Source organism: Salvelinus alpinus, chromosome 8 (genome assembly GCF_045679555.1).
Source record: "Salvelinus alpinus chromosome 8, SLU_Salpinus.1, whole genome shotgun sequence".
NCBI classification, from domain to species: Eukaryota; Metazoa; Chordata; class Actinopteri; order Salmoniformes; family Salmonidae; genus Salvelinus; species Salvelinus alpinus.
In genome coordinates this window covers 87,652,530-87,678,816 of record NC_092093.1, presented here as the reverse complement: position 1 = coordinate 87,678,816, position 26,287 = coordinate 87,652,530, and the positions used below count along the sequence as shown (strand labels likewise).

At 44.5% G+C, this 26,287-nt stretch overlaps 2 protein-coding genes across 2 annotated transcripts in view; one reads left to right on the top strand and one right to left on the bottom strand.

Moving 5' to 3' along the window:
- The window catches only part of LOC139583845 (GTPase IMAP family member 4-like), a 796,172-nt gene that overhangs the window by 59,921 nt on the left and 709,964 nt on the right, over positions 1-26,287 (top strand). The window lies entirely within an intron of this gene.
- The window catches only part of LOC139583844 (plexin domain-containing protein 2-like), a 183,950-nt gene that overhangs the window by 33,238 nt on the left and 124,425 nt on the right, over positions 1-26,287 (bottom strand). Inside the window, exons 8-11 of the mRNA XM_071415391.1 lie at positions 20,865-20,960; positions 20,120-20,201; positions 8,135-8,195; positions 7,660-7,822 (exon numbers count right to left, since the gene is read on the bottom strand). Of these exons, the coding sequence (XP_071271492.1) occupies positions 7,660-7,822; positions 8,135-8,195; positions 20,120-20,201; positions 20,865-20,960 (402 nt within the window). The remainder of the gene's footprint in view (positions 1-7,659; positions 7,823-8,134; positions 8,196-20,119; positions 20,202-20,864; positions 20,961-26,287) is intronic.

Genomic DNA, 26,287 nt, shown 5'->3' with positions numbered 1-26,287 from the left:
AGGAGCGACCTGTCAGGTAGGACGCAATCCAAGCGTGGGCCGCGCCGGGGATGCCCAGCTCGGAGAGGGTGGAGAGGAGGATCTGATGGTTCACAGTATCAAAGGCAGCCGATAGGTCTAGAAGGATGAGAGCAGAGGAGAGAGAGTTAGCTTTAGCAGTGCGGAGCGCCTCCGTGACACAGAGAAGAGCAGTCTCAGTTGAATGACTAGTCTTGAAACCTGACTGATTTGGATCAAGAAGGTCATTCTGAGAGAGATAGCAGGAGAGCTGGCCAAGGACGGCACGTTCAAGAGTTTTGGAGAGAAAAGAAAGAAGGGATACTGGTCTGTAGTTGTTGACATCGGAGGGATCGAGTGTAGGTTTTTTCAGAAGGGGTGCAACTCTCGCTCTCTTGAAGACGGAAGGGACGTAGCCAGCGGTCAAGGATGAGTTGATGAGCGAGGTGAGGTAAGGGAGAAGGTCTCCGGAAATGGTCTGGAGAAGAGAGGAGGGGATAGGGTCAAGCGGGCAGGTTGTTGGGCGGCCGGCCGTCACAAGACGCGAGATTTCATCTGGAGAGAGAGGGGAGAAAGAGGTCAAAGCACAGGGTAGGGCAGTGTGAGCAGAACCAGCGGTGTCGTTTAACTTAGCAAACGAGGATCGGATGTCGTCGACCTTCTTTTCAAAATGGTTGACGAAGTCATCCGCAGAGAGGGAGGAGGGGGGAGGAGGGGGAGGAGGATTCAGGAGGGAGGAGAAGGTGGCAAAGAGCTTCCTAGGGTTAGAGGCAGATGCTTGGAATTTAGAGTGGTAGAAAGTGGCTTTAGCAGCAGAGACAGAAGAGGAGAATGTAGAGAAGAGGGAGTGAAAGGATGCCAGGTCCGCAGGGAGGCGAGTTTTCCTCCATTTCCGCTCGGCTGCCCGGAGCCCTGTTCTGTGAGCTCGCAGTGAGTCGTCGAGCCACGGAGCAGGAGGGGAGGACCGAGCCGGCCTGGAGGATAGGGGACATAGAGAGTCAAAGGATGCAGAAAGGGAGGAGAGGAGGGTTGAGGAGGCAGAATCAGGAGATAGGTTGGAGAAGGTTTGAGCAGAGGGAAGAGATGATAGGATGGAAGAGGAGAGAGTAGCGGGGGAGAGAGAGCGAAGGTTGGGACGGCGCGATACCATCCGAGTAGGGGCAGTGTGGGAAGTGTTGGATGAGAGCGAGAGGGAAAAGGATACAAGGTAGTGGTCGGAGACTTGGAGGGGAGTTGCAATGAGATTAGTGGAAGAACAGCATCTAGTAAAGATGAGGTCAAGCGTATTGCCTGCCTTGTGAGTAGGGGGGGAAGGTGAGAGGGTGAGGTCAAAAGAGGAGAGGAGTGGAAAGAAGGAGGCAGAGAGGAATGAGTCAAAGGTAGACGTGGGGAGGTTAAAGTCACCCAGAACTGTGAGAGGTGAGCCATCCTCAGGAAAGGAACTTATCAGGGCGTCAAGCTCATTGATGAACTCTCCAAGGGAACCTGGAGGGCGATAAATGATAAGGATGTTAAGCTTGAAAGGGCTGGTAACTGTGACAGCATGGAATTCAAAGGAGGCGATAGACAGATGGGTCAGGGGAGAAAGAGAGAATATTCACTTGGGAGAGATGAGGATCCCAGTGCCACCGCCCCGCTGACCAGAAGCTCTCGGGGTGTGCGAGAACACGTGGGCAGACGAGGAGAGAGCAGTAGGAGTAGCAGTGTTATCAGTGGTAATCCATGTTTCTGTCAGTGCCAAGAAGTCGAGGGACTGGAGGGACGCATAGGCTGAGATGAACTCTGCCTTGTTGGCCGCAGATCGGCAGTTCCAGAGGCTGCCGGAGACCTGGAACTCCACGTGGGTCGTGCGCGCTGGGACCACCAGGCAGCGGCCACGCGGTGTGAAGCGTTTGTATGGTCTGTGCAGAGAGGAGAGAAGAGGGATAGACAGACACATAGTTGACAGGCTACAGAAGAGGCTACGCTAATGCAAAGGAGATTAGAATGACAAGTGGACTACTAGTGGTCTCGAATGTTCAGAAAGTTAAGCTTACGTTGCAAAAATAAAATAAAATCTTATTGACTAAAATGATATAGTACTGCTGGCGGTGAAGTAGGCTGGCTAGCAGTGGCTGCGTTGTTGACTTTGTTTGAAAGTGTAGCTGGCTAGGTAACCTCTAACTGGCTAGGTAACCTCGACAATTTCTCAAAACTACACAATTATCTTGGATACAAGGACAGCAAAGACAACTATGTAGCTAGCTAACACTACGCTAATCAAGTCGTTCCGTTGTAATGTAAGTTGTAATGTGAGTTTCTACAGTGCTGCTATTCGGTAGAAGTTGGCTAGCTAGCAGTGTTAGCTTGCAGTGTTGACTGGTAGGAGAACGGCAGCGCCGAATAATTACTCTAAACTACTCTAAGCTACACAATTATCTTAGATACAAAGATAGCAAAGACAACTATGTAGCCAGCTAACACTACACTAATCAAGTCGTTCCGTTGTAATGTAATCGTTTCTCCAGTGCTGCTATGCTGCTATTCGGTGGCTAGCTGGCTAGCTGGCTAGCTAGCAGTGTTGACTACGTTACGTTACGTTAGGACGAAAAATAGCTGGCTAGCGAACCTCAATAACTACACAATTATCTTTGATACAAAGACGGCTATGTAGCTAGCTAAGATCAGACAAATCAAACCGTTGTAATGAAAATGAAAATGAAAATGGTAATATACTACCTGTGGAGCGAAGCGGAATGCGACTGCTTCGCTCCAAACCGGAACCGGAATGCATAGTTCTGTTATAATCTCCACCCGGCACAGCCAGAAGAGGACTGGCCACCCCTCATAGCCTGGTTCCTCTCTAGGTTTCTTCCTAGGTTTTGGCCTTTCTAGGGAGTTTTTCCTAGCCACCGTGCTTCTACACCTGCATTACTAGCTGTTTGGGGTTTTAGGCTGGGTGTCTGTACAGCACTTCGAGATATTAGCTGATGTACGAAGGGCTATATAAAATAAAATTGATTGATTGATTGATTGATCAGTGCCTGACCTCACTAATGCTCTTGTGGCTGAATGGAAACTAGTCCCAGCAGCAATGTTCCAACATCTAGTGGAAAGCTTTCCCAGAAGATTGGAGGCTGTTATGGCAGCAAAGGGGGGACTAACTCCATATTAATTCCCATGATTTTGTAATGAGATGTTCGATGAGCAAGTGTCAACATACTTCTGGTCATGTAGTGTACGTATATACTGATTATATATATTATATACTGGTTATATATTGGTTATGGTATGGGCAGGCATAAGCTACGAACAACGAACACAATTCCATTTTATCGATGGCAATTTGAATGCACAGAGATTCCGTGACGAGATCCTGAGGCCCATTATCATGCCATTCATCCGCCGCCATCGACTCATGTTTCAGCATGGTAATGCACACCCCCATGTCGCAAGGATCTGTACACAATTCCTGGAAGATTAACATTTCCCAGTTCTTCCATGGCCTGCATACTCACCAGACATGTCACTCATTGAGCATGTTTGGGATGCTCTGGATTGACGTGTACGACAGCATGTTCCAGTTCCAGACAATATCCAGCAACTTCACACAGCCATTGAAGAGAAGTGGGACAACATTCCACAGGCCACAATCAACAGCCTGATCAACTCTATGCGAAGGAGATTTGTTGTGCTGCATGAGGAAAATGGCGGTCACACCAGATACTGACTGGTTTTCTGATCCACACCCTTACCTTTTTTTGAAGGTATCTGTGACCAACAGATGCATATCTGCATTCCCAGTCATGTGAAATCCATAGATTAGGGCCTAATACATTTATTTCAATTGACTTACTTCCTTATATGGAAAGGGAAAGGGGGATACCTAGTCAGGTGTAGAACTGAAAGCATTCAACTGAAATGGGTCTTCCGCGTTTAACCCAACCCCTCTGAATCAGAGTGGTGCAGAGGGCTGCCTTAATCGACGTCCTTTACATGAACTTTAACTCAGTACAATCTTTGAAATTGTTGCATGTTGTATAATGGCGCTGGAGAAGATGGCTGCCGTTTACGGTCCCCTAACCAATTGTGTGTTTTTTTTCGTTATTTGTAACTTATTTTGAACATAATGTTTCTGCTAGATATCAGGACAGCGATTACTCACCCCATACTGGAAGAATATATTTTTTTCTCTTTAACAAGTCGGATGCGAAGGATTTACTCCAGACACCTGACAAGGCCCTCGTCCATGTCATTCACAGGAGAAAGAGACTTAGATATCGGGGACGTAGATCTGGGTGCCTTGTGAGGATCCGGTGGCGAGTGGGTAATCTGCCTTTACCATCGACCCTATTAGCCAATGTACAATCTGGATAATAAAATAGACGAACTACGAGCACGTACATCCTACCAACGGGACATTCTTATGTTTCACCGAGTCGTGGCTGAATGATGACATGAATAACATACAGCTGGCGGGTTTTACACTTTTTCGGCAGGATAGAACAGCTGCCTCTGATAAGACAATGGGTGGCGGTCTAAGTATTTTTGTAAACAACAGCTGGTGCACGAAATCTAAGGAAGTCTCAAGGTTTTGCTCGCCTGAGGTAGAGTATCTCATGATAAGCTGTAGAACACTCAATGAGCTGTATACGGCCATAAGAAAACAGGAAGACGCTCATCCAGAGGCGGCGCTCCTAGTGGCCGGGGACTTTAATGCAGGGAAACTTAAATCAGTTTTACCTAATATCTATCAGCATGTTAAATGTGGAACAAGAGGGAACAAGAGGGACTCCACACAAAGAGACGTGTACAAAGCTCTCCCTCGCTCTCCGTTTGACAAATCTGACCATAATTCTATCCTCCTGATTCCTGCTTACAAGCAAAAACTAAAGCAGGAAGCATCAGTTACTCGATCAATAAAAAAAGATGAAGCAGATGCTAAGCTACAGGACTGGGCTAAGCTTCCTGCCATCCAGGACCTCTATACCAGGCAGTGTCAGAGGAAGGCCCTAAAAATTGTCAAAGACTCCAGCCACCCTAGCCATAGACTGTTCTCTCTGCTAACGCACGGAAAGCGGTACCGGAGCGCCAAGTCTAGGTGCAAAAGACTTCATAACAGCTTCTACCCCCAAGCCATAAGACTCCTAAACAGTTGATCAAATGGCTACCCAGACTATTTGCATTGCCCGCCCCCCCCCCCCCCCCTCTTTTACGCTGCTGCTAGTCTCTGTTTATTATCTATGCATAGTCACTTTAACTCTACCTACATGTACATTTTACCTCAATTACCTTGACTAACCAGTGCCCCCGCACATTGACTCTGAACTCCGTACACCCTGTATATAGCCTCGAAATTGTTTTAATTTGTAACTGTTATTTTACATTATTTACTTATCTAATTTTTTACTTAATACTTATTTTTTCTTAAAACTGCATTGTTGGTTAAGGGCTTTTTAAGTAAGCATTTCACTGTAAGGTCTACACCTGTTGTAATTGGCGGACGTGATTTGATGTGATTTGATTTGATTGTGCGTTTATATTTTTGTTCAGTGTACAAAGAAATGTCAATAGAAAAATAGGTAAAACAAAACGAAATGCATCTAGTTTGCCGTCTTTCCAGCTTCAGTCTGAAGTGATTGTGTTTGCTGTTTATTTGGCTAGCTAGCAAGAGTGGAAGAGTCTCCATAGCAACCATTTTTTTGCCATAGCAACCTGCAAAGTTCTGTAACTATCAACCAGTGCTTGGGTAGTTTTACTTTACATGGCAGTCAATACGAATAAAACTAACGACCAGAGAACACCTAAAATTGCACTTGACATCCAGTGCACTTGACAACCAGTGCTGGTAACCTGTTGTATTAAAGCAATAATACACTTGAGTCCATGTGTTATGACATTTTTATAATGGCTGTGGTGTTCTAACCACGTCACAGCCATGATAAAAATGTCATAACACATTGCCTCATGTAGAGCGATATGGCCAAAATATCATATCACAATACTTTTGACATTTTTGACAGTATTTTATGTTTTTGAATAATACAAGTTCTAAATTTGCTTTATGAGTAGTTCATGACCCTAGGGTGGCAACATATAAATTATAAGCGATTTCAATCAGACTTTCTCCATTCTGATTGTTTTATACTGTTTCAATCCAATAATGGAAATAGAATGATTATTCTAATTCTTTAGTTGGAATATCGTGGGCAGCCCCTTGAATTCATTGTTGTTTGACATGACAACGAATGAATAAGCCAGGGAGGAATTATTGGCAGGGTCAGAACCAAAGTGTTGGTCAGTGTTTCCAGGTGACCCTAATTAGATTGTACATTACATGTTTTCTTACCTCATGTAGCTTCACCTATTCCTCTCTGATTTAGAAGATACTGTTGCACAAACAACATGCTTATCTAGGCCTACACCAGCACAGGTACCAGGCTGTACTAGCCAGCTAGCTATGTTTGCTCTGACTCTTAGTACACTTAGCAAGCTAGCTAGCCAGCTAACTAGTGGTTGATTAGCATTAGCGACTAACACAATTTATTTTAGCATCAACTTGCTACGAAAAGACAAACTAGCAGACCGTAGTTTGCAGACAGTAGGATACACAAATTAATATTGTAATTATAGAACGCTTGTGGAAATCAGCATGTCACCAACATCTTGTTGCATCCCTCTGAGCATGCAGAGTGAACGGCAAGAAAGTGCCGTCGAGCAACTGCTCTTTCCTTGAGTGACACAGGGTAGGGCTTGGTGTAGTTAGTGGCATACAGCAGGAGGAGAGGAGAGGGAGAAAGACGACTCAAGTAGCAAATGGAGTAAACAAAAAAAACTGACATTACACGCGCCAGAGTTGCGTATCACATTTAACAAACCAAACATTGAAATACCATTATAGAACGTAGAGTCACTAGTCTCATGTATTGTTGCTTAATTATTTATAAAAACCCTCTTAGGCCTCACTCCCCCCTATCTGAGATACCTACTGCAGCCCTCATCCTCCACATACAACACCTGTTCTGCTAGTCACATTCTGTTAAAGGTCCCCAAAGCACACACATCACTGGGTCACTCCTCTTTTCAGTTCGCTGCAGCTAGTGACTGGAATGAGCTGTAAAAAACACCCAAACTGGACAGTTTTATCTCAATCACTTCATTCAAAGACTCAATCGTGGACACTCTTACTGACAGTTGTGGCTGCTTCGTGTGGTGTATTGTTGTCTCTGCCTTCTTGCCCTTTGTGCTGTTGTCTGTGTCCAATAAAGTTTGTACCATATTTTGTGCTGCTACCATGTTGTGCTGCTGCCATGTTGTGTTGCTACCATGTTGTTGTCATGTTGTGTTGCTGCCATGCTGTGTTGTTGTCTTAGGTCTCTCTTTATTTAGTGTTGTGTTGTCTCTCTTGTCGTGATGTGTGTTTTGTCCTATATTTCTATTTTATTTTTTATTTTAAATCCCAGCCCCCGTCCCCGCAGGAGGCCTTTTGCCATTGTAAATAAGAATTTGTTCTTAACTGACTTGCCTAGTTAAATAAAGATTAAATAAAAAATAACAAAAACGAAAAATAATTTGTTTTGTGCCAACTGAGCAAGACACTGTTTTTCCTGACCATGTGACCTGACCAGTACTCAAGACACTGGTTGGAGTTGTCTGCTTTGGGGCATATGTTAGTTGTCTTACCTTCAGTGGGGACGCTGGTTGGGGGGTGGGATGTGGACGAGGTGGCTACGGCTGTGGTGGTCTCTCCTCTGCTTCTGCTCTGGCCTGTTGTCTTGGCAACTAGCGCGGTGGTGAACGGATAGAGTTGTGTGGTGTTGATGATATCACAGCTTTTGTCTTTGGTCTGCAAGACAGCATACAAGAGTCCTCTTTCTCATGCAACGTAGACATACGGGTACTTTTCAAATAAGAGAGAGTGAGCGATAGATAGATAGTTAGTTAGATATAGTTAGATAGTGAGAGGAGTAACTGAGGCATCCCTGGTTTGCATGTAGCAGACCAGAGCATCCATCAACCTGGCAGAAAAATATTACAGCCGATGCACACGCACGCACACACGCACGCACACACGCACGCACACATCCCACCATATCCCCACTCACTCGCGATTCATATTAGAAAGCTAGTCGTTTCCATCAGCCAGGATGCTATTCACCTCATCAGGACAGCTGTTATCCACCCAGTCCTGCCGATGGCGGTCAAACCCACTGGAACACCTGAAACCAGATGAGAGGAGATTCAGAAAGAGCTTAGGAAGATGAACACTAGACATGCATCACTAAAAAGGATCAACCGCAATCAAAGATGGATTTGGATAAATCTCTAAAACATCAATTATACTAACAGATACATCCAGCTCTGTCGACCTGCAGATGTTACATGAAACCAAAATAATCCAATCAGACCCCCCACCTTTCTGGGAGTCCAAAATACAGCAAATCCAAAGGGGGAACAGCCCATGATTATTAGAATATGGGGGGGATTTGTGAAGAGGAAGTCTCTCTCTCTCTCTCTCTCTCTCTCTCTCTCTCTCTCTCTCTCTCTCTCTCTCTCTCTCTCTCTCTCTCTCTCTCTCTCTCTCTCTCTCTCTCTCTCTCTCTCTCTCTCTCTCTCTCTCTCTCTCTCTCTCTCTCTCTCTCTCTCTCTCTCTTCTCTCTCTCTCTCTCTCTCTCTCTCTCTCTCTCTCTCTCTCTCTCTCTCTCTCTCTCTCTCTCTCTCTCTCTCTCTCTCTCTCTCTCTCTCTCTCTCTCTCTCTCGTTGCGGTATGTTTTGTCCGTCTGCCTGAATCTCTGAAGTCAGAGAAAGAAGTCTGCTCACTCATATCACCAATGGCGGAGGTGGTAAACCAATTGTATACACCTCACAAAAACCTGCAAGACTACAAACACAATAGCATAAACCCACCAAATCTAATCGACGTGGAGCAGTGGCGGCTGGTTGGCGGAGATATCAGACGATGGGCTCATAATGGCTGGAATGGAATAGATGGGAAGGTACTTAAGTTTCCATGTGTTTTGATACCGTTTCATTTATTACAAATCTCCACCCACAAGCTACCACTGCCAAGCAGGCAGACAGGCCGAGTTATCCTCCATCCTTATTCTCATCAGATCCTATAACTCCCATTAGCCCTGCATGGTGGATATTATTATGGCAAAGCTCTCCGTGTGGAGGAAGAAGAGGAGTCCATTCCCATCTCTCCCTGCTCTCTAATCAGCCCACGCTCCCCGGATTTCACAATTTTGGCCGGTAAAATCATCTGTCCAATCAGTCGAGACAGATTCCTCCGGTAAATGCACCTCGTTTTTCCTATGTTTCCCTGGGAGAAGCGAAAGGAGAGCGGGAGAGAGTGGGAGACAGGATATCACAAAACAGGTCCGGCCAGTCCCTCCGGATCCTTTTCCATTTAGGTTGAACCTCAATGCCATCCAGCCTCTGAGACCAACTGCGTCCCAAATGGCAACCCATTCCCCTATGGGTCCTGATCAAAAGTATGGCACTATATAGGGAAAGCATTCCAGACCTTCCTTCCAACATCCACTCAGACACCACACTGCTAATTATAAATGGGTTGAGCTGCCTCATTTGAATAGAAATGTGTACATCTGGGAAATATTTTAGTTTGGTCTTCGTTTTCTCCCCCCTCTTTCACGGTATAGAGGATGCATTTCTTTATCGGGTTTAAAAGACTCATTGGTTTCTCTTGAACACTAAAATCTGACTCTTTGGATCAACCCCTAAAAATGACCTCAACTGGTAACAAGTAAATGAGTTAGATTTTCTCAATTGAAAAACACTACATTTGTTGAAACCAAATACACTAAGGGTATAAAACATTAGGAACACCTCCCTGATATTGAATTGCACACATACACAATTCATGTCTCAATTGTCTCAAGGAGTAAAAATCCTTCTTTAACCTGTCTCCTCCCCTTCATCTACACTGATTGAAGTGGATTTAACAACTGACATCAATAAGGGATCATAGATTTCACCTGGATTCACCTGGTCAGTCATTCATTGAAAGAGCAGGTGTTCCTAATGTTTTGTACACTCAGTGTATACGATTCAATGCCAAATGTTTCTGATTATTACCAAACCTATATTTCAAATTGGATTTTCAGTTAATTGAAAATGGAACCTTTTTCAAAATGTCGCCCTTTCTTAAACAAGCCATACAAAGGTGGTTGCAATTCCAATTTCATCCTCCAGAAAAGACAGAACAAATATTACAACAAATAATACGTTTAAATTAAAATATAATAATTTATTTAAAAAAAACATTCTTTATGGAACACTAAAAAAATATATATCTTTGTTTGCCCTATCCAAAATTACAACCAACTGATTGCAGCATTACAGCAAAAATGGAGGAGGCAAATGAAGAAGGTAGGGAACTTGTTTGTCTGCCCTTTATAAAAGACCCCCCCCCCCCAAAAAAAAATATATATATCAGTTTTACTTGAGGACCAAACTTTTGACTGCGGTGCCATACAGGTTGCAAAATAGTTGGGAAGAGATTTTAGATATGCTGATTCCGTGGCACATGGTTTATGGACTGATAAACAATGCGTGATTCAAACCTTTAAAAAATATATATAAATACAAAATACATTTTTACAAAATTCTTGCCACACACAGAATTGTACGTATATGGGGAATACAACCATCTCAGCTCTGCAGATTTTGCCACGGAGAAACAAAACAAAAACTTATTTTGGTATTGCCCCTATGTAGCTTGTTTCTGGTCACATGATCAGGAAGGGCTGAAAAATCACAACATTTATCTAAAATTAACCCGACAAATAAATCTTTAACTTACAATCTGTAGATACTATGCAATTAAACAGGTTCAGAATGTATGTGAAACATCACAACACATCTGAAGAATATATGGCACATGGAAATCATAAGAGGGCGATTTACAGAGATATAGTGCATTTGGAAAGTATTCAGACCCCTTTACTTTTTCCACATTTTGTTACATTACAGCCTTATTCTAACATTACATTACATTTTATTTGATTTTATTACAATTTTTTTTAAATTTTTTAATTTCACCTTTATTTAACCAGGTAGGCCAGTTGAGAACAAGTTCTAATTTACAACTGCGACCTGGCCAAGATAAAGTAAAGCAGTGCGACACAAACAACACAGAGTTACACATGGGATAAACAAACGTACAGTCAATAGCACAATAGAAAAGTCTATATACAGCGTGTGCAAATGTTGTAAGATTAGGGAGGTAAGGCAATAAATGGGCCATAGTGGCGAAATAATTACATTTTAGCAATTAAACACTGGAATGGTAGATGTGCAGAAGATGAATGTGCAAGTAGAGATACTGGGGTGCAAAGGAGCAAAAAATAAATAACAATATGGTGATGAGGTAGTTGGGTGGGCAATTTACAGATGGGCTATGTACAGGTGCAATGATCTGTAAGCTGCTCTGACAGCTGATGCTTAAAGTTAGTGAGGGAGATATAAGACTCCAGCTTCAGTTACTTTTGCAATTCGTTCCAGTCATTGGCAGCAGAGAACTGGAAGGAAAGGCGGCCAAAGTAGGAATTGGCTTTGGGGGTGACCAGTGAAATATTCCTGCTGGAGCGCGTGCTACGGGTGGGTGCTGCTATGGTGACCAGTGAGCTGAGATAAGGCCTAATAAAGACTTATAGATGACCTGGAGCCAGTGGGTTTGGCGACAAAAAATGTAGTGAGGGCCAGCCAACAAGAGCATACAGGTCGCAGTGGTGGGTAGTATATGGGGCTTTGGTGACAAAAAGGATGGCACTGTGATACAGTACATCCAATTTGCTGAGTAGAGTGTTGGATGCTATTTTGTAAATGACATCGCTAAAGTCAAGGATCGGTAGGATAGTCAGTTTTACAAGGGTATGTTTGGCAGAATGAGTGAAGGATGCTTTGTTTGCGAAATAGGAAGCAGATTCTAGATTACATTTTGGATTGGCGATGCTTAATGTGAGTCTGGAAGGAGAGTTTACAGTCTAACCAGCCACCTAGGTATTTGTAGTTGTCCACATATTCTAAGTCAGAACCATCCAGAGTAGTGATGCTAGACAGGCGGGCGGGTGCGGGCATCGATCGGTTGAAAAGCATGCATTTAGTTTTACTTGCATTTAAGAGCAGTTGGAGGCCACGGAAGGAGTGTCGTATGGCATTGAAGCTCGTCTGGAGATTTGTTAACACAGTGTCCAAAGAAGGACCAGAAGTATACAGAATGGTGTCGTCTGCATAGAGGTGGATCAGAGAATATCCAGCAGCAAGAGCGTCATCATTGATATATACAGAGAAAAGAGTCGGCCCGAGAATTGAACCCTGTGGCACCACTATAGAGACTGCCAGAGGTCCAGACAACAGGCCCTCCAATTTGGCACACTGAACTCTATCGGAGAAGTAGTTGGTGAACCAGGCGAGGCAGTCATTTGAGAAACCAAGGCTGTTGAGTCTGCCGATAAGAATGCGGTGATTGACAGAGTCAAAAGCCTTGGCCAGGTCGATGAAGACGGCTGCACAGTATTGTCTTTTATCGATGGCGGTTATGATATCGTTTAGGACCTTGAGCGTGGCTGAGGTGCACCCATGACCAGCTCAGAAACCAGATTGCATAGCGGAGAAGGTACGGTGGGATTCGAAATGGTCGGTGATCTGTTTGTTAACTTGGCTTTCGAAGACCTTAGAAAGGCAGGGTAGGATAGATATAGGTCTGTAACAGTTTGGGTCTAGAGTGTCTCCCCCTTTGAAGAGGGGGATGACCGCGGCAGCTTTCCAATCTTTAGGGATCTCAGACGATACGAAAGAGAGGTTGAACAGGCTAGTAATAGGGGTTGCAACAATTATGGCAAATAATTTAAGAAAGAGAGGGTCCAGATTGTCTAGCCCAGCTGATTTGTAGGAGTCCAGATTTTGCAGCTCTTTCAGATCAGTTATCTGGATTTGGGTGAAGGAAAAATGGGGAAGGCTTTGGCAAGTTGCTGTGGGGGGTGCAGAGCTGTTGACCAGGGTAGGGGTAGCCACGTGGAAAGCATGGCCAGGCATAGAAAAATGCTTATTGAAATTCTCAATTATCGTAGATTTATCGGTGGTGACAGTGTTTCCTAGCCTCAGTGCAGTGGGCAGCTGGGAGGAGGTGCTCTTATTATCCATGGACTTTACAGTGTCCCAGAACTTTTTGGAGTTTGTGCTACAAGATGCAAATTTCTGTTTGAAAAAGCTAGCCTTTGCTTTCGTAGCTGCCTGTGTATATTGGTTCTTAACTTCCCTGAAAGTTGCATATCGCGGGGTTATTCGATGCTAATGCAGTACGCAACAGGTTGTTTTTGTGTTACACACAATACCCCATAATGACAAAGCAAAACATGTTTTTCGATTTTTTTTGCAAATATATATATATAAAACACTGAAATATCACATTTACATAAGTATTCAGACCCTTTAATCAGTACTTTGTTGAAGAACCTTTGGCAGTGATTACAGCCTTGAGTCCTCTTGGGTATGACGCTTGGAACACCTGTATTTGGGGAGTTTCTCCCAGTCTTCTCTGCAGATCCTCTCAAGCACAGCTATTTTCAGGTCTCTCCAGCGATGTTCGATAGGGTTCAAGTCCGGGCTCTGGCTGGGCCACTCAAGGACAATCAGAGACGCTCCTGCGTTGTCTTGGCTGTGTGCTTAGGGTCGTTGTCCTGTTGGAAGGTGAACCTTTGCCCCAGTCTGAGATCCTGAGCGCTCTGGAGCAGTTTTTCACAAGGATCTCTCTCCGTTCATCTTTTCCTCAATCCTGACTAGTCTCACAGTCCCTGCCGCTGAAAAAAATCCCCACAGCATGATGCTGCCACCACCATGCTTCACCATAGGGATGGTGCCAGGTTTCCTCCAGACGTGACACATGACATTCAGGCCAAAGAGTTCAATCTTTGTTTCAACGGACAAGAGAATCTTGTTTCTCATGGTCAGATTCCTTTAGGTGGCTTTTGGCAAACTGTCATGTGCCTTTTTACTAAGGAGTGGCTTCCGTCTGACGACTCTACTATAAAGGCCTGATTGGTGGAGTGCTGCAGAGACGGTTGTCCTTCTGGAAAGTTTTCCCATCTCCACAGAGGAACTCAGGAACTTTTTCATAGTGACCATCAGGTTCTTGGTCACCTCCCAGACAAAGGCCCTTCTCCCCCAATTGCCTGGTTTGTCCGGGCGGCCAGCTCTAGGAAGAGTCTTGGTGGTTCCAAGCTTCTTCCATTTAAGAATGATGGAGGTCACTGTGTTCTTGGGGACCTTCATTGCTGCAGAAATGTTTTGGTACCCTTCCCCAGATCTGTGCCTCGACACAATCCTGTTTCGGAGCTCTGCGTACAATTCCTTTGACCTCATGGCTTGGTTTTTGCTCTGACATGCACTGTCAACTGTGGGACCTTATATAGACAGGTATGTGCCCTTTCAAATCATGTCCAATCAATTGAATTTACCACAGGTGGACTCCAATCAAGTTGTAGAAACATCTCAATGATGATCAAGTAAACAGGATGCACCTGAACTCAATTTCGAGTCTCATAGCAAAGGGTACGAATACTTATGTAAATAAGATATTTCTGTTTTATTTGTAATAAATTAGCAAACCTTTCTAAAAAACTGTTTTTGCTTTGTCATTATGGGGTACTGTGTGTAGATTGATGAGGTAAACTTTTTATTTAATAAATTTTAGAATAAGGCTGATACATAACAAATTTTGGAAAAAGTCAAGGGGTGTGAATACTTTCCAAATGCACTGTAGGTGGATGATCTGAGAGTAGCTGAAAGGTGGGTTTAAAAAGCTCATGTACTTTAATAGCTATGACTGAAAACACGATGTAAACTCAGCACCCTCTCTTTCAAAAAATCAAAATAACTTCACAGATCTTCATAGTAAAGGGTTTTAACACTGTTTCCCATGCTTGTTCAATGAACCATAAACAATTAATGAACATGCACCTGTGGAACGGTCGTTAAGACACTAACAGCTTACAGATGGTAGGCAATTAAGGTCACAGTTATGAAAACTTAGGACACTAAAGAGGCCTTTCTACTGACTCTGAAAAACACCAAATGAAAGATGCCCAGGGTCCCTGCTCATCTGCGTGAACATGCTTCGGCATGCTGCAAGGAGGCATGAGGACTGCAGATGTGGCCAGGGCAATACATTGCAATGTCCATACTGTGAGACGCCTAAGACAGCGCTACAGGGAGACAGGACGGACAGCTGATCGTCCTCACAGTGGCAGACCACGTGTAACAACACCTGCACAGGATCGATACATCCGAACATCACACCTGCGGGACATGTACAGGATGGCAACAACAACTGCCCAAGTTACACCAGGAACGCACAATCCCTCCATCAGTGCTCAGACTGTTCGCAATAGGCCGAGAGAGGCTGGACTGGGGGCTTGTAGGCCTGTTATCCTCACCAGACATCACCGGCAACAACGTCGCCTATGGGCACAAACCCACCGTCACTGGACCAGACAGGCCTGGCAAAAAGTGCTCTTCACTGACGAGTCACAGTTTTGTTTCACCAGGGTTGATGGTCGGATTCGCTTTTATCGTCGAAGGAATGAGCTTTACACCGAGCGGGATTGATTTGGAGGGTCTGTCATGGTCTGAGGTTGTGTGTCACAGCGTCATCGGACTGAGCTTGTTGTCATTGTAGGCAATCTCAACGCTGTGCGTTACAGGGAAGACATCCTCCTCCCTCATGTGGTACCCTTCCTGCAGGCTCATCCTGACATGACCCTCCAGCATGACAATGCCACTAGCCCTACTGCTCATTCTGTGCCTCAATTCTTGCAAGACAGGAATGTCAGTGTTCTGCCATGGCCAGCGAAGAGCCCGGATCTTAATCCCATTGAGCACGTCTGGGACCTGTTGGATCGGAGGGTGAGAGCTAGAGCCATTCCCACCAGAAATGTCCCGGGAACTTGCAGGTGCCTTGGTGGAAGAGTGGGGTAACATCTCACAGCAAGAACTGGCAAATCTGGTGCAGTCCATGAGGAGATGCACTGCAGTACTTAATGCAGCTGGTGGCCACACCAGATACTGACTGTTACTTTTGATTTTGACCCCCCTTTGTTCAGGGACACATTATTCAATTTCTGTTAATCACATGTTTGAGGAACTTGTTCAGAATCTTGTTATGTTCATACAAATATTTACACATGTTAAGTTTGCTGAAAACAAACGCAGTTGACAGTGAGAGGACGTTTCTTTGTTTGCTGAGTTTATAAAATGTATTGTATATGTACTATCTAGATGTAATATCAAAAATATCAAATAACTTTATTATTGCTATGGAACTATTGTGAAAAATTATATAAATAAAATGCCTTGAATGTAAAATGTGTGTATTATGTACATATATACCAATAAAATAAAATGCTGAAAAACAAAGGAGTATTTTTATCCTCCGAAGAGATGGGGTGGTGGATGGGGCCCCAAAAATATAGAATGTAAATACAAAAATAAAATTAAGATTTCACTCTGTTTTGGGCCAGTTGCAGCTTAACTAGGTCTTTCTTCCCAGCACTTGACCATATGACTGGACAATAATCAAGATAAGATCAAGCTGCAGGACTTGCTTTATTGAGTGTGGTGTCAAAAACGCAGAGCATCTCTTTATCACAGACAGACCTCTACCCATCTTTACAACTATTGAAACAATATGTTTTGACCATGACAATTTACAATCTCAGGTAACACCAAGTAATTTAATCTCCTCAATTGATTTATTTATTTCAATTGACTGATTTCCTCATATGAACTGTAACTCAGTAAAATCGTTGAAATTGTTGCATGTTGCGTTCATATTTTTGTTCAGTATAATTTGTTTACGGAGAAATAGCAGTGTATTTGGTCAAACACAATTTTTCCCAACAGTTTACTAAGAGCTGGCAGCAAGCTGATACGTCTGCTGTTAGAACCAGTGAAGGCCACTTTACCATTCTTGGGTCAGCGGAATGACTTTGGCTCCCTTCCAGGACTGAGGACTAACACTTTCCTCTAGGTTCAGATTAAAGCTTTGACATATAAGAGTGGCTATAGAGTCAGCTACCATCCTCAGGAGCGATAACAAAATGTATTTCACCTCTCCCACACTAACTATACAAAATTCTAACTTACAATGCTTTTCTTTCATTATTCGTTTTTTTTATGCATAAGAACGATTGCTCACTGTTCGTTGTTGGCATTTCCTACATAAGTTTGCCCAGTTTGCCAATGAACTATTCATTAAAATAATTGGCAACAGCACATGGTTTTGTGACGAATAAGACATCTGATTAAATGAAAGATGGAGTTGAATTTGTCTTTCTGCCCATAATTTAATTTAAAGTACTCCAAAAATGTTTTCCATTATTCTTTATATCATTCATCTTGGCTTCAGAATACAGTTTCTTCTTCATTTTGTTGAGTTTAGTCACATCATTTCTCAATTTGCAGTAAGTCAGCCAGCCAGATGTGCAGCCAGACTTATTAGCCACTCCTTTCCCCCCCATCTCCTTCAACCATACAGTTTTTCAATTCCTATGCAAGCTGGGCGAGCTAGCTCAAGCTGGGCGAGCTATGCAAGCTAGAGCTCACAGGGTCAACACAACTACTTATCAGAGTGTTATCAGAGTGTGTAGGAATGGTGAGACTATGATTACACTCTTGGCACGGCACACAATGTGATTGAATAAAATACAGTGGCCACAACTTATTAAAACGCAACACTTTTCATCTTTGAAGTCTCTTCCACCTTTGACGTGGTGGCAGTCATTTTGATATTACAGTCATGATGCACAACTACTTGGTATTTTAAGTAAACAAATCCCGCATCTCACCAAATTAGCACTCAGCAATATTGGCAACCACGGCCAGTCGCTGGTCCATAGCGATGCCTTGCATGCTTTATTAGCTCCAACATGCTTTTAATTGTCCAACCCAGCCCAGCACTCAGCTTGCATACATCAGAGGCAGCAACAAGCTGATTTAGCCTGAAACGCAATGGGGGAGAAAACACCCAGCATTCACCTTTCCAGAGAGTGGGGGAGCGAGAGAAAGGGAGAGAGAGGGGAGGGGGAGAAAAAGAGAATCAGAAAGGCAGAGAAAACGGAAGAGAGTAAAGCCAGAGAGACGGCGAAATAGTTCATTACAGCCGTTCTCTAAAATCATAGGTATTCTTTCTTTCATTAACCCCGCGGCCCAACAATGCTGCAACGCATTTCAATTGGCTTGTTTAAACTGTGCATTTGTTTGCCTTTTCCATTGAAGTTTGTTGTTGAAGGATACAAAGGATGGAGCGACCCCCAACCGTGTAATGCAACACGGGCACGTTTCTATCTCATTAAAATGCAGCATAATTAGATCATTATAATTCAGGTGTAGATTGTCTCCGCAGCTCTGTGGGATACAGAATACATGTAGATTGGCAATTGTGGTCCTGTATGGCTCAATTGGTAGAGCATTGCGCTCACAGTGCCAGGATTATGGGTTTGATTCCCAGGGCCACCAGTAAGTAAAATGTATACACACATGACTGTATTATTAGTAGTAGTATTGTAACGGCTCTCGTTGGTGGTAGAAAGAGTAGACCAAAGCGCAGCGTGGAAAGTGTTCATGATTTTAATTCAAAAAACACTCAAACAAAATAACTAAATCGAAAACAAGAACGCACAGTTCGGTCAGGCAACAGTAACTAAACAGAAAACACGATCCCACAACCTAATGGTGGGGAAAAATTGCTGCCTAAGTATGATCCCCAATCAGAGACAACAGGAGACAGCTGTCTCTGATTGGGAACCACACTCGCCAAAAAACAAAGAAACAGAAAACATAGAATTCCCCACCCGAGTCACACCCTGACCTAACCAAACATAGAGAATAATAAGGATCTCTAAGGTCAGGGCGTGACAAGTATAGTTTGACGGAGAGAGGAGACAGAGGAAAAGGCTAAACCCTGACGTTTTGGCACCTCACAAATTCCCAGAGGCCCTTGTAGGGCACATCTCCTAAATTGTGCATCGTCACTCAGAATAAATTATACGTTTAAAATAACCGTGGGGTCATTCAATAATGGATGCATAAGCCACTTAAAGGCTTCTTCACAAATGGCACCCTTTTTACAAAAGTAGCACACTATGTGGGGAATAGGGTGCCATTTAGGAAGTGACCAAAGTGTAGAGACATATGAGAAGGGGAGTAATAGTAGTTCAACTGAGCAAATCGTTTCCGCTAACTCCGCAGACATTTTCCAAGAACTGAGGCCCAAAACTGTTCAGTGCACTTGATAACTAATGGCTTGTAACTTGGATCAAAATGCTTAAACAACGCCCCAACAACACTCCCACAACGTAGTCCAAACTTACATCATTCACATCTCACACAAGGCAGGAAATACACCATCTGTGCAATAACATTTTACACGGTCTCCAATATTTAACTTTTTGTGCGAGGGTGTGAAAGAGAAAGACAAATGGTTGACGGGAAGGGGGAAGAGAAGGGAGGGGGGGGAAGACAGAGTAGGTGTGAGAGAGCGGATGTCTAGGTCGCAAAAACAAGAATAATGGGTGGAATATCATGCTTTTCTCTCTCTCTGCTAATCCTACCTGCCTTTCCTTTGCACATCATCAGGAAGAGAAACCGACAGAGCATCACCAGGACTCACTGACTTCGTCCCAACTGGCACGCAATTCCCTTTATAGTGCACTATAATTACGACCAGGAATTATTGTCGAAAGTAGACGCTATATAGGGAATAGGTTGCCATTCCGGATGCAGTAATTGAGCTCAGAGGGAATAGTCCACTGGAAGGGAAGGGTCAGACTCCATATGATAGCCAGATGCGATACATACACCTCACACTCAGTAGCTAGCTAACATGTCAGAGGTACTGAGTGACGAGAGGTAATAGCAACATTGGAAGGGGGGAGAGGGAGGACTGAGCGAGCGACAGAGATTGAGGGGAAGATAAACAGAAAGATTTAGTGTTGGATGGAAGAGAGAAAAAGACATGGGCTGTGTCCCAAATGGCTCTGGTCAAAAGTAGCGCATCATATAGGTAGTAGGGTGCCATTTGAGATGGAGACAAAGACAAGAGGGGTATAGAGGGGTGTCTGACCTGCGAAGGAGGTGGCACCAGCTGCAGTTGAAGTTGATCTGGGAGGAGATGCAGCTGTCACAGCTTGTGAACTGGAGACACGCTAGGGAGGGAAAACGACACACACACACGTTACAACATACACGTTACAACACACCTGTTGTATTCGGCACACGTGACAAATGCATTTTTATTTTATTTGACATTACAACACACACACGTCACAACACACACATCACAACACACATATGTTACAACACACCCAATGTCTGCTGACTCACAACACTGGTCCAGAGCTCTTAACAAGTGAAAATTCAACTTAGAATGTTGTATTTGATAACGCAAAACTGGGGCCATATTTACCAAGCATCTCAGAATAGAAGTGCTGATCTAGGATCAGGTCTCCCTTGTCCATGTTATCTTATGCATTGTGATCTAAAAGGCTGACGCTAAATTAGCAAACCAACTCCGAGACGCTTGATACATATGGGCCCAGAGCTGAACAAGTCAAAACCAACATAGAAATCCATATGTGGATAATTAGAAAGTTGTAGTTTGCTAATGCAAATCTATTCTAAAGAGAGGAGTTTTGACACACAGGTGTCTCTGAAATGATGGGATACAGTCTGGGGAAAAATCTAGACATTGAACAGACCCCTCTATATTTCACCTATGACAAGGTCTAGAATCTAGACTAGTTCATGGGGGCTTGTCATTGTCATATATCATATCGTGAGCCATGTCTATTTCGAGGAATCCATCTTACTCGGTAGAGGCATCATCTCCACTGCTGTAGAGTTGGTGATTTTGGTCTTTGTCAGTTCCACACGATGGTACTCATAGATCGTTCTCCGACGAACATCTGGATGTGGTGAGGGAGAGAGGGAGGGAAGAAAGGGGAGAGAGAGAGAGAGAGAGAGAGAGAGAGAGAGAGAGAGAGAAAACACCTGTCACAAATCTTCCTCGGAGAGCTGAAACTAGGACAAATTGTCCCCAAAGAAGGGAGTGAGAGAGCGAGAGAAAAATAAGAAGAGAACAGAGAGGCAGAATCAGGCCATAAGGGAAGAGAGCTACCACAGCATTTATTTTTTATTTATTTTTCCCTCTCTCTGTTTGTGTCCAACAGAGAGCCTGCCACTTGGCAATGCGGTGGGAAGCAATGTCCCACTAGAGCTGATATCAATCAGAGTCCCTGTTGAAAGCCCTCAGTTCCTCCAGGCAACTTCCCAAATGGCACACTATTCCCTATATAGTGCACTACTTTTGACCATGGCCCACTTTGGTCAAAAGTAGTGCATTATGTAGAGAATAGGGTGCCATTTGGGGTGCAGGCCAGTGACTAGAGTCATCTGCAGAAGGAGTCACCAGGCAAGGTAAGCGGAAGAGCAGCAGTCCCTCCCTGGACCCTATAACTCAAACGCTTTTTCAATCCCACTGTAAAATGGCCCACTTGGTTTTGCAGTACACTATGCATAGGGAGAAAGGCTCAAAGTATTATATATTAGCGGAAATGGAGGAAAACTCGCCTCCCTGCGGACCTGGCATCCTTTCACTCCCTCCTCTCTACATTCTCCTCTTCTGTCTCTGCTGCTAAAGCCAATTTCTACCACTCTAAATTCCAAGCATCTGCCTCTAACCCTAGGAAGCTCTTTGCCACCTTCTCCTCCCTCCTGAATCCTCCTCCCCCTCCTCCCCCCTCCTCCCTCTCTGCTGATGACTTCGTCAACCATTTTGAAAAGAAGGTCGACGACATCCGATCCTCGTTTGCTAAGTCAAACGACACCGCTGGTTCTGCTCACACTGCCCTACCCTGTGCTTTGACCTCTTTCTCCCCTCTCTCTCCAGATGAAATCTCGCGTTTTGTGACGGCCGGCCGCCCAACAACCTGCCCGCTTGACCCTATCCCCTCCTCTCTTCTCCAGACCATTTCCGGAGACCTTCTCCCTTACCTCACCTCGCTCATCAACTCATCCTTGACCGCTGGCTACGTCCCTTCCGTCTTCAAGAGAGCGAGAGTTGCACCCCTTCTGAAAAAACCTACACTCGATCCCTCCGATGTCAACAACTACAGACCAGTATCCCTTCTTTCTTTTCTCTCCAAAACTCTTGAACGTGCCGTCCTTGGCCAGCTCTCCTGCTATCTCTCTCAGAATGACCTTCTTGATCCAAATCAGTCAGGTTTCAAGACTAGTCATTCAACTGAGACTGCTCTTCTCTGTGTCACGGAGGCGCTCCGCACTGCTAAAGCTAACTCTCTCTCCTCTGCTCTCATCCTTCTAGACCTATCGGCTGCCTTTGATACTGTGAACCATCAGATCCTCCTCTCCACCCTCTCCGAGCTGGGCATCTCCGGCGCGGCCCACGCTTGGATTGCGTCCTACCTGACAGGTCGCTCCTACCAGGTGGCGTGGCGAGAATCTGTCTCCGCACCACGTGCTCTCACCACTGGTGTCCCCCAGGGCTCTGTTCTAGGCCCTCTCCTATTCTCGCTATACACCAAGTCACTTGGCTCTGTCATATCCTCACATGGTCTCTCCTATCATTGCTATGCAGACGACACACAATTAATCTTCTCCTTTCCCCCCTCTGATAACCAGGTGGTGAATCGCATCTCTGCATGTCTGGCAGACATATCAGTGTGGATGACGGATCACCACCTCAAGCTGAACCTCGGCAAGACGGAGCTGCTCTTCCTTCCGGGGAAGGACTGCCCGTTCCATGATCTCGCCATCACGGTTGACAACTCCATTGTGTCCTCCTCCCAGAGTGCTAAGAACCTTGGCGTGATCCTGGACAACACCCTGTCGTTCTCAACTAACATCAAGGCGGTGACCCGTTCCTGTAGGTTCATGCTCTACAACATTCGCAGAGTACGACCCTGCCTCACGCAGGAAGCGGCGCAGGTCCTAATCCAGGCACTTGTCATCTCCCGTCTGGATTACTGCAACTCGCTGTTGGCTGGGCTCCCTGCCTGTGCCATTAAACCCCTACAACTCATCCAGAACGCCGCAGCCCGTCTGGTGTTCAACTTTCCCAAGTTCTCTCACGTCACCCCGCTCCTCCGCTCTCTCCACTGGCTTCCAGTTGAAGCTCGCATCCGCTACAAGACCATGGTGCTTGCCTACGGAGCTGTGAGGGGAACGGCACCTCCGTACCTTCAGGCTCTGATCAGGCCCTACACCCAAACAAGGGCACTGCGTTCATCCACCTCTGGCCTGCTCGCCTCCCTACCTCTGAGGAAGTACAGTTCCCGCTCAGCCCAGTCAAAACTGTTCGCTGCTCTGGCACCCCAATGGTGGAACAAACTCCCTCACGACGCCAGGTCAGCGGAGTCAATCACCACCTTCCGGAGACACCTGAAACCCCACCTCTTTAAGGAATACCTAGGATAGGATAAAGTAATCCTTCTAATCCCCCCCCTTAAAAGTTAGATGCACTATTGTAAAGTGGTTGTTCCACTGGATATCATAAGGTGAATGCACCAATTTGTAAGTCGCTCTGGATAAGAGCGTCTGCTAAATGACTTAAATGTAAATGTAAATGTAAATATTCATATAAAGGCATAGCTCTACCATTGTAATCTCATAAATGTAACAGATTTGCTAGTTCATTCCTTAATTCTAGTAATTTTTCTGGTGTGGCTAAATCAATGTTAAGTGACTGAAATTCCTGGAATACAATGGGACGTTTATACAGTAAATCAGTGAGAATAATTATTTTATAAAGCCGTATGACATTGTTCGATATATTACACATTCTATAATACACACATTTTCATGAGCAACGAGCTGGAAAATGTCAATTCAATACATAGCGCCGTGGCTGTGGAACATATACAGCAATGAGTTTGACTGCTAGCCACCCCCATTCATCATATGCACTTACTGTATACACGCTTACATCATTGACCAATATGAAATGGAACCATTTTGCCTGCTTGGATTAGTTTTGATCTAAGAGGAAAGCCACGTATCCTTTTGCGTGCATTACGATACTGACAACGTAATGTTAAAACCACTAAATCCCCTGTTCTATTCTGTCTGTCTTTTGATGTTATCCATCTGCAGATGCAGAAACCTGTAGGAAACGTTGTGTTGAAATACTTGTTTCTTAAAGTTCTCGGGAACAATTCGAGAACATTCCCAATGTCAAATCATTAGGATTTTTTTTTCAACTTTTACGAAACGTTCTGTTAAAGTAATGAAATACTAAGAAAAGCACGTTTTTTTGTTAAGTTTCGTCACACCAGCCTTTCGCTTTGGCTCCCCCTCCTGTCTAGCTCAGGTGTTCGGAGTTGCCGGCCTTCTAGCTGCTGCCGAACCTACTGCTGCAAACGTCCTTCACTCATCAACCCCGGACTTGCCTCGTCATCAATACACACACCTGGTTCCAATCCCCACTCTATCACTGTATTTGTCTTTGTCGGTCATTGTAAATGTTACTTGTTTTCCTGAGAGGAATCTCTCTATTTCCTGAGTACTTTATATTTAGCATTTTGGGTTTGCCCTGTGCCTTTTTGTTTATGAAGATATATTTTGAGCAAGACAACATTTTTGTCCCACTTTGATCTATGGTGCTTACTAGGGAGATGGCGCCGGAGGGGATGGCTGCCGTTTAATTTTTACCAACCGTGCTATTTTGTTTGTTTTTTCGCATTGTTTGTAACTTATTTTGTATATAATGTTGCTGCTACCGGACATCAGAACAGCGATTACTCACCTCGAATTGCACAAAGAATTTTTCTTTAATGAGTCAGACAAGAAGGATAGACTCCAAACACCCGAACAGGCCCTCATCTCCGTCATTCGTGGGAGAAAGAAACTTCGCAGAAAGAGATCGGGGTGCCTTGTGTGGATCAGGCGACGAGCGGCTAATCAGCTTTTTACATCTATACTGCTAGCTAACGTTCAATCGCTGGAAAATAAATGGGACGAACTGAAAACACGTATATCCTACCAACGAGACATTAAAAACTGTAATATCTTATGTTTCACCGAGTCGTGGCTGAACGATGACATTAATAACATACAGCTGGCGGGTTATACACTGGATAGAACAGTGGATAGAACAGCAGCCTCTGGTAAGACACGGGGGCCTATGCATATTTATAAACAACAGTTGGTGCACAATATCTAAGGAAGTCTCAAGGTTTTGCTCGCCTGAGGTAGAGTATCTCATGATAAGCTCTAGACCACACTATCTACCTAGAGAGTTTTCATCTGTATTTTACGTAGCTGTCTACATACCACCACAGACCGATGCCGGCACTAAAACCACATTCAATGAGCTGTATTCCGCCATAAGCAAACAGGAAAATGTTTATACAGAGGCGGCACTCCTAGTGGCCGGGGACTTTAATGCAGGGACACTTAAATCAGTTTTACCTAATTTCTATCAGCATGTTAAATGTGCAACCAGAGGAGAAAAAAAACTCTAGACCAAATCTGACCATAATTCTATCCTCCTGATTCCTGCTTACCAGCAAAATATTAAGCAGGAAGCACCAGTGACTCGGTCAATTAAAAAGTGGTCAGATGAAGCAGATGCTAAGCTACAGGACTGTTTTGCTAGCACAGACTGGAATATGTTCCGGGATTCTTCCGACGGGAATGAGGAGTACACCACATCAGTCACTGGCTTCATCAATAAGTGCATTGATGAGGTCATTCTCACAGTGACTGTACATACATACCCCAACCAGAAGCCATGGATTACAGGAAACATTCGCACTGAGCTAAAGGGTAGAGCTGCCACTTTCAAGGAGCGGGACTCTAACCCGGAAGCTCATAAGAAATCCCGCTACGAACCATCAAACAGGCAAACCGCCAATACAGGACTAAGATCGAATCGTACTACACCGGCTCCGACGCTCATTGGATGTGGCAGGGCTTGCAAACTATTACAGACTACAAAGGGAAGCACAGCCGAGAGCTGCCCAGTGATACAAGCCTACCAGACGAGCTAAATAACTCCTATGCTTGCTTCGAGGCAAGTAACACTGAAACCTGCATGAGAGCATCAGATGTTCCGGACGACTGTGTGCTCACACTCTCCGCTGCCGATGTGAGTAAGACTTTTAAACAGGTCAACATTCACAAGGACGCAGGGCCAGACGGATTACCAGGACGTGTACTCCGAGCATGCGCTGACCAACTGGCAAGTGTCTTCACTGACATTTTCAACCTCTCC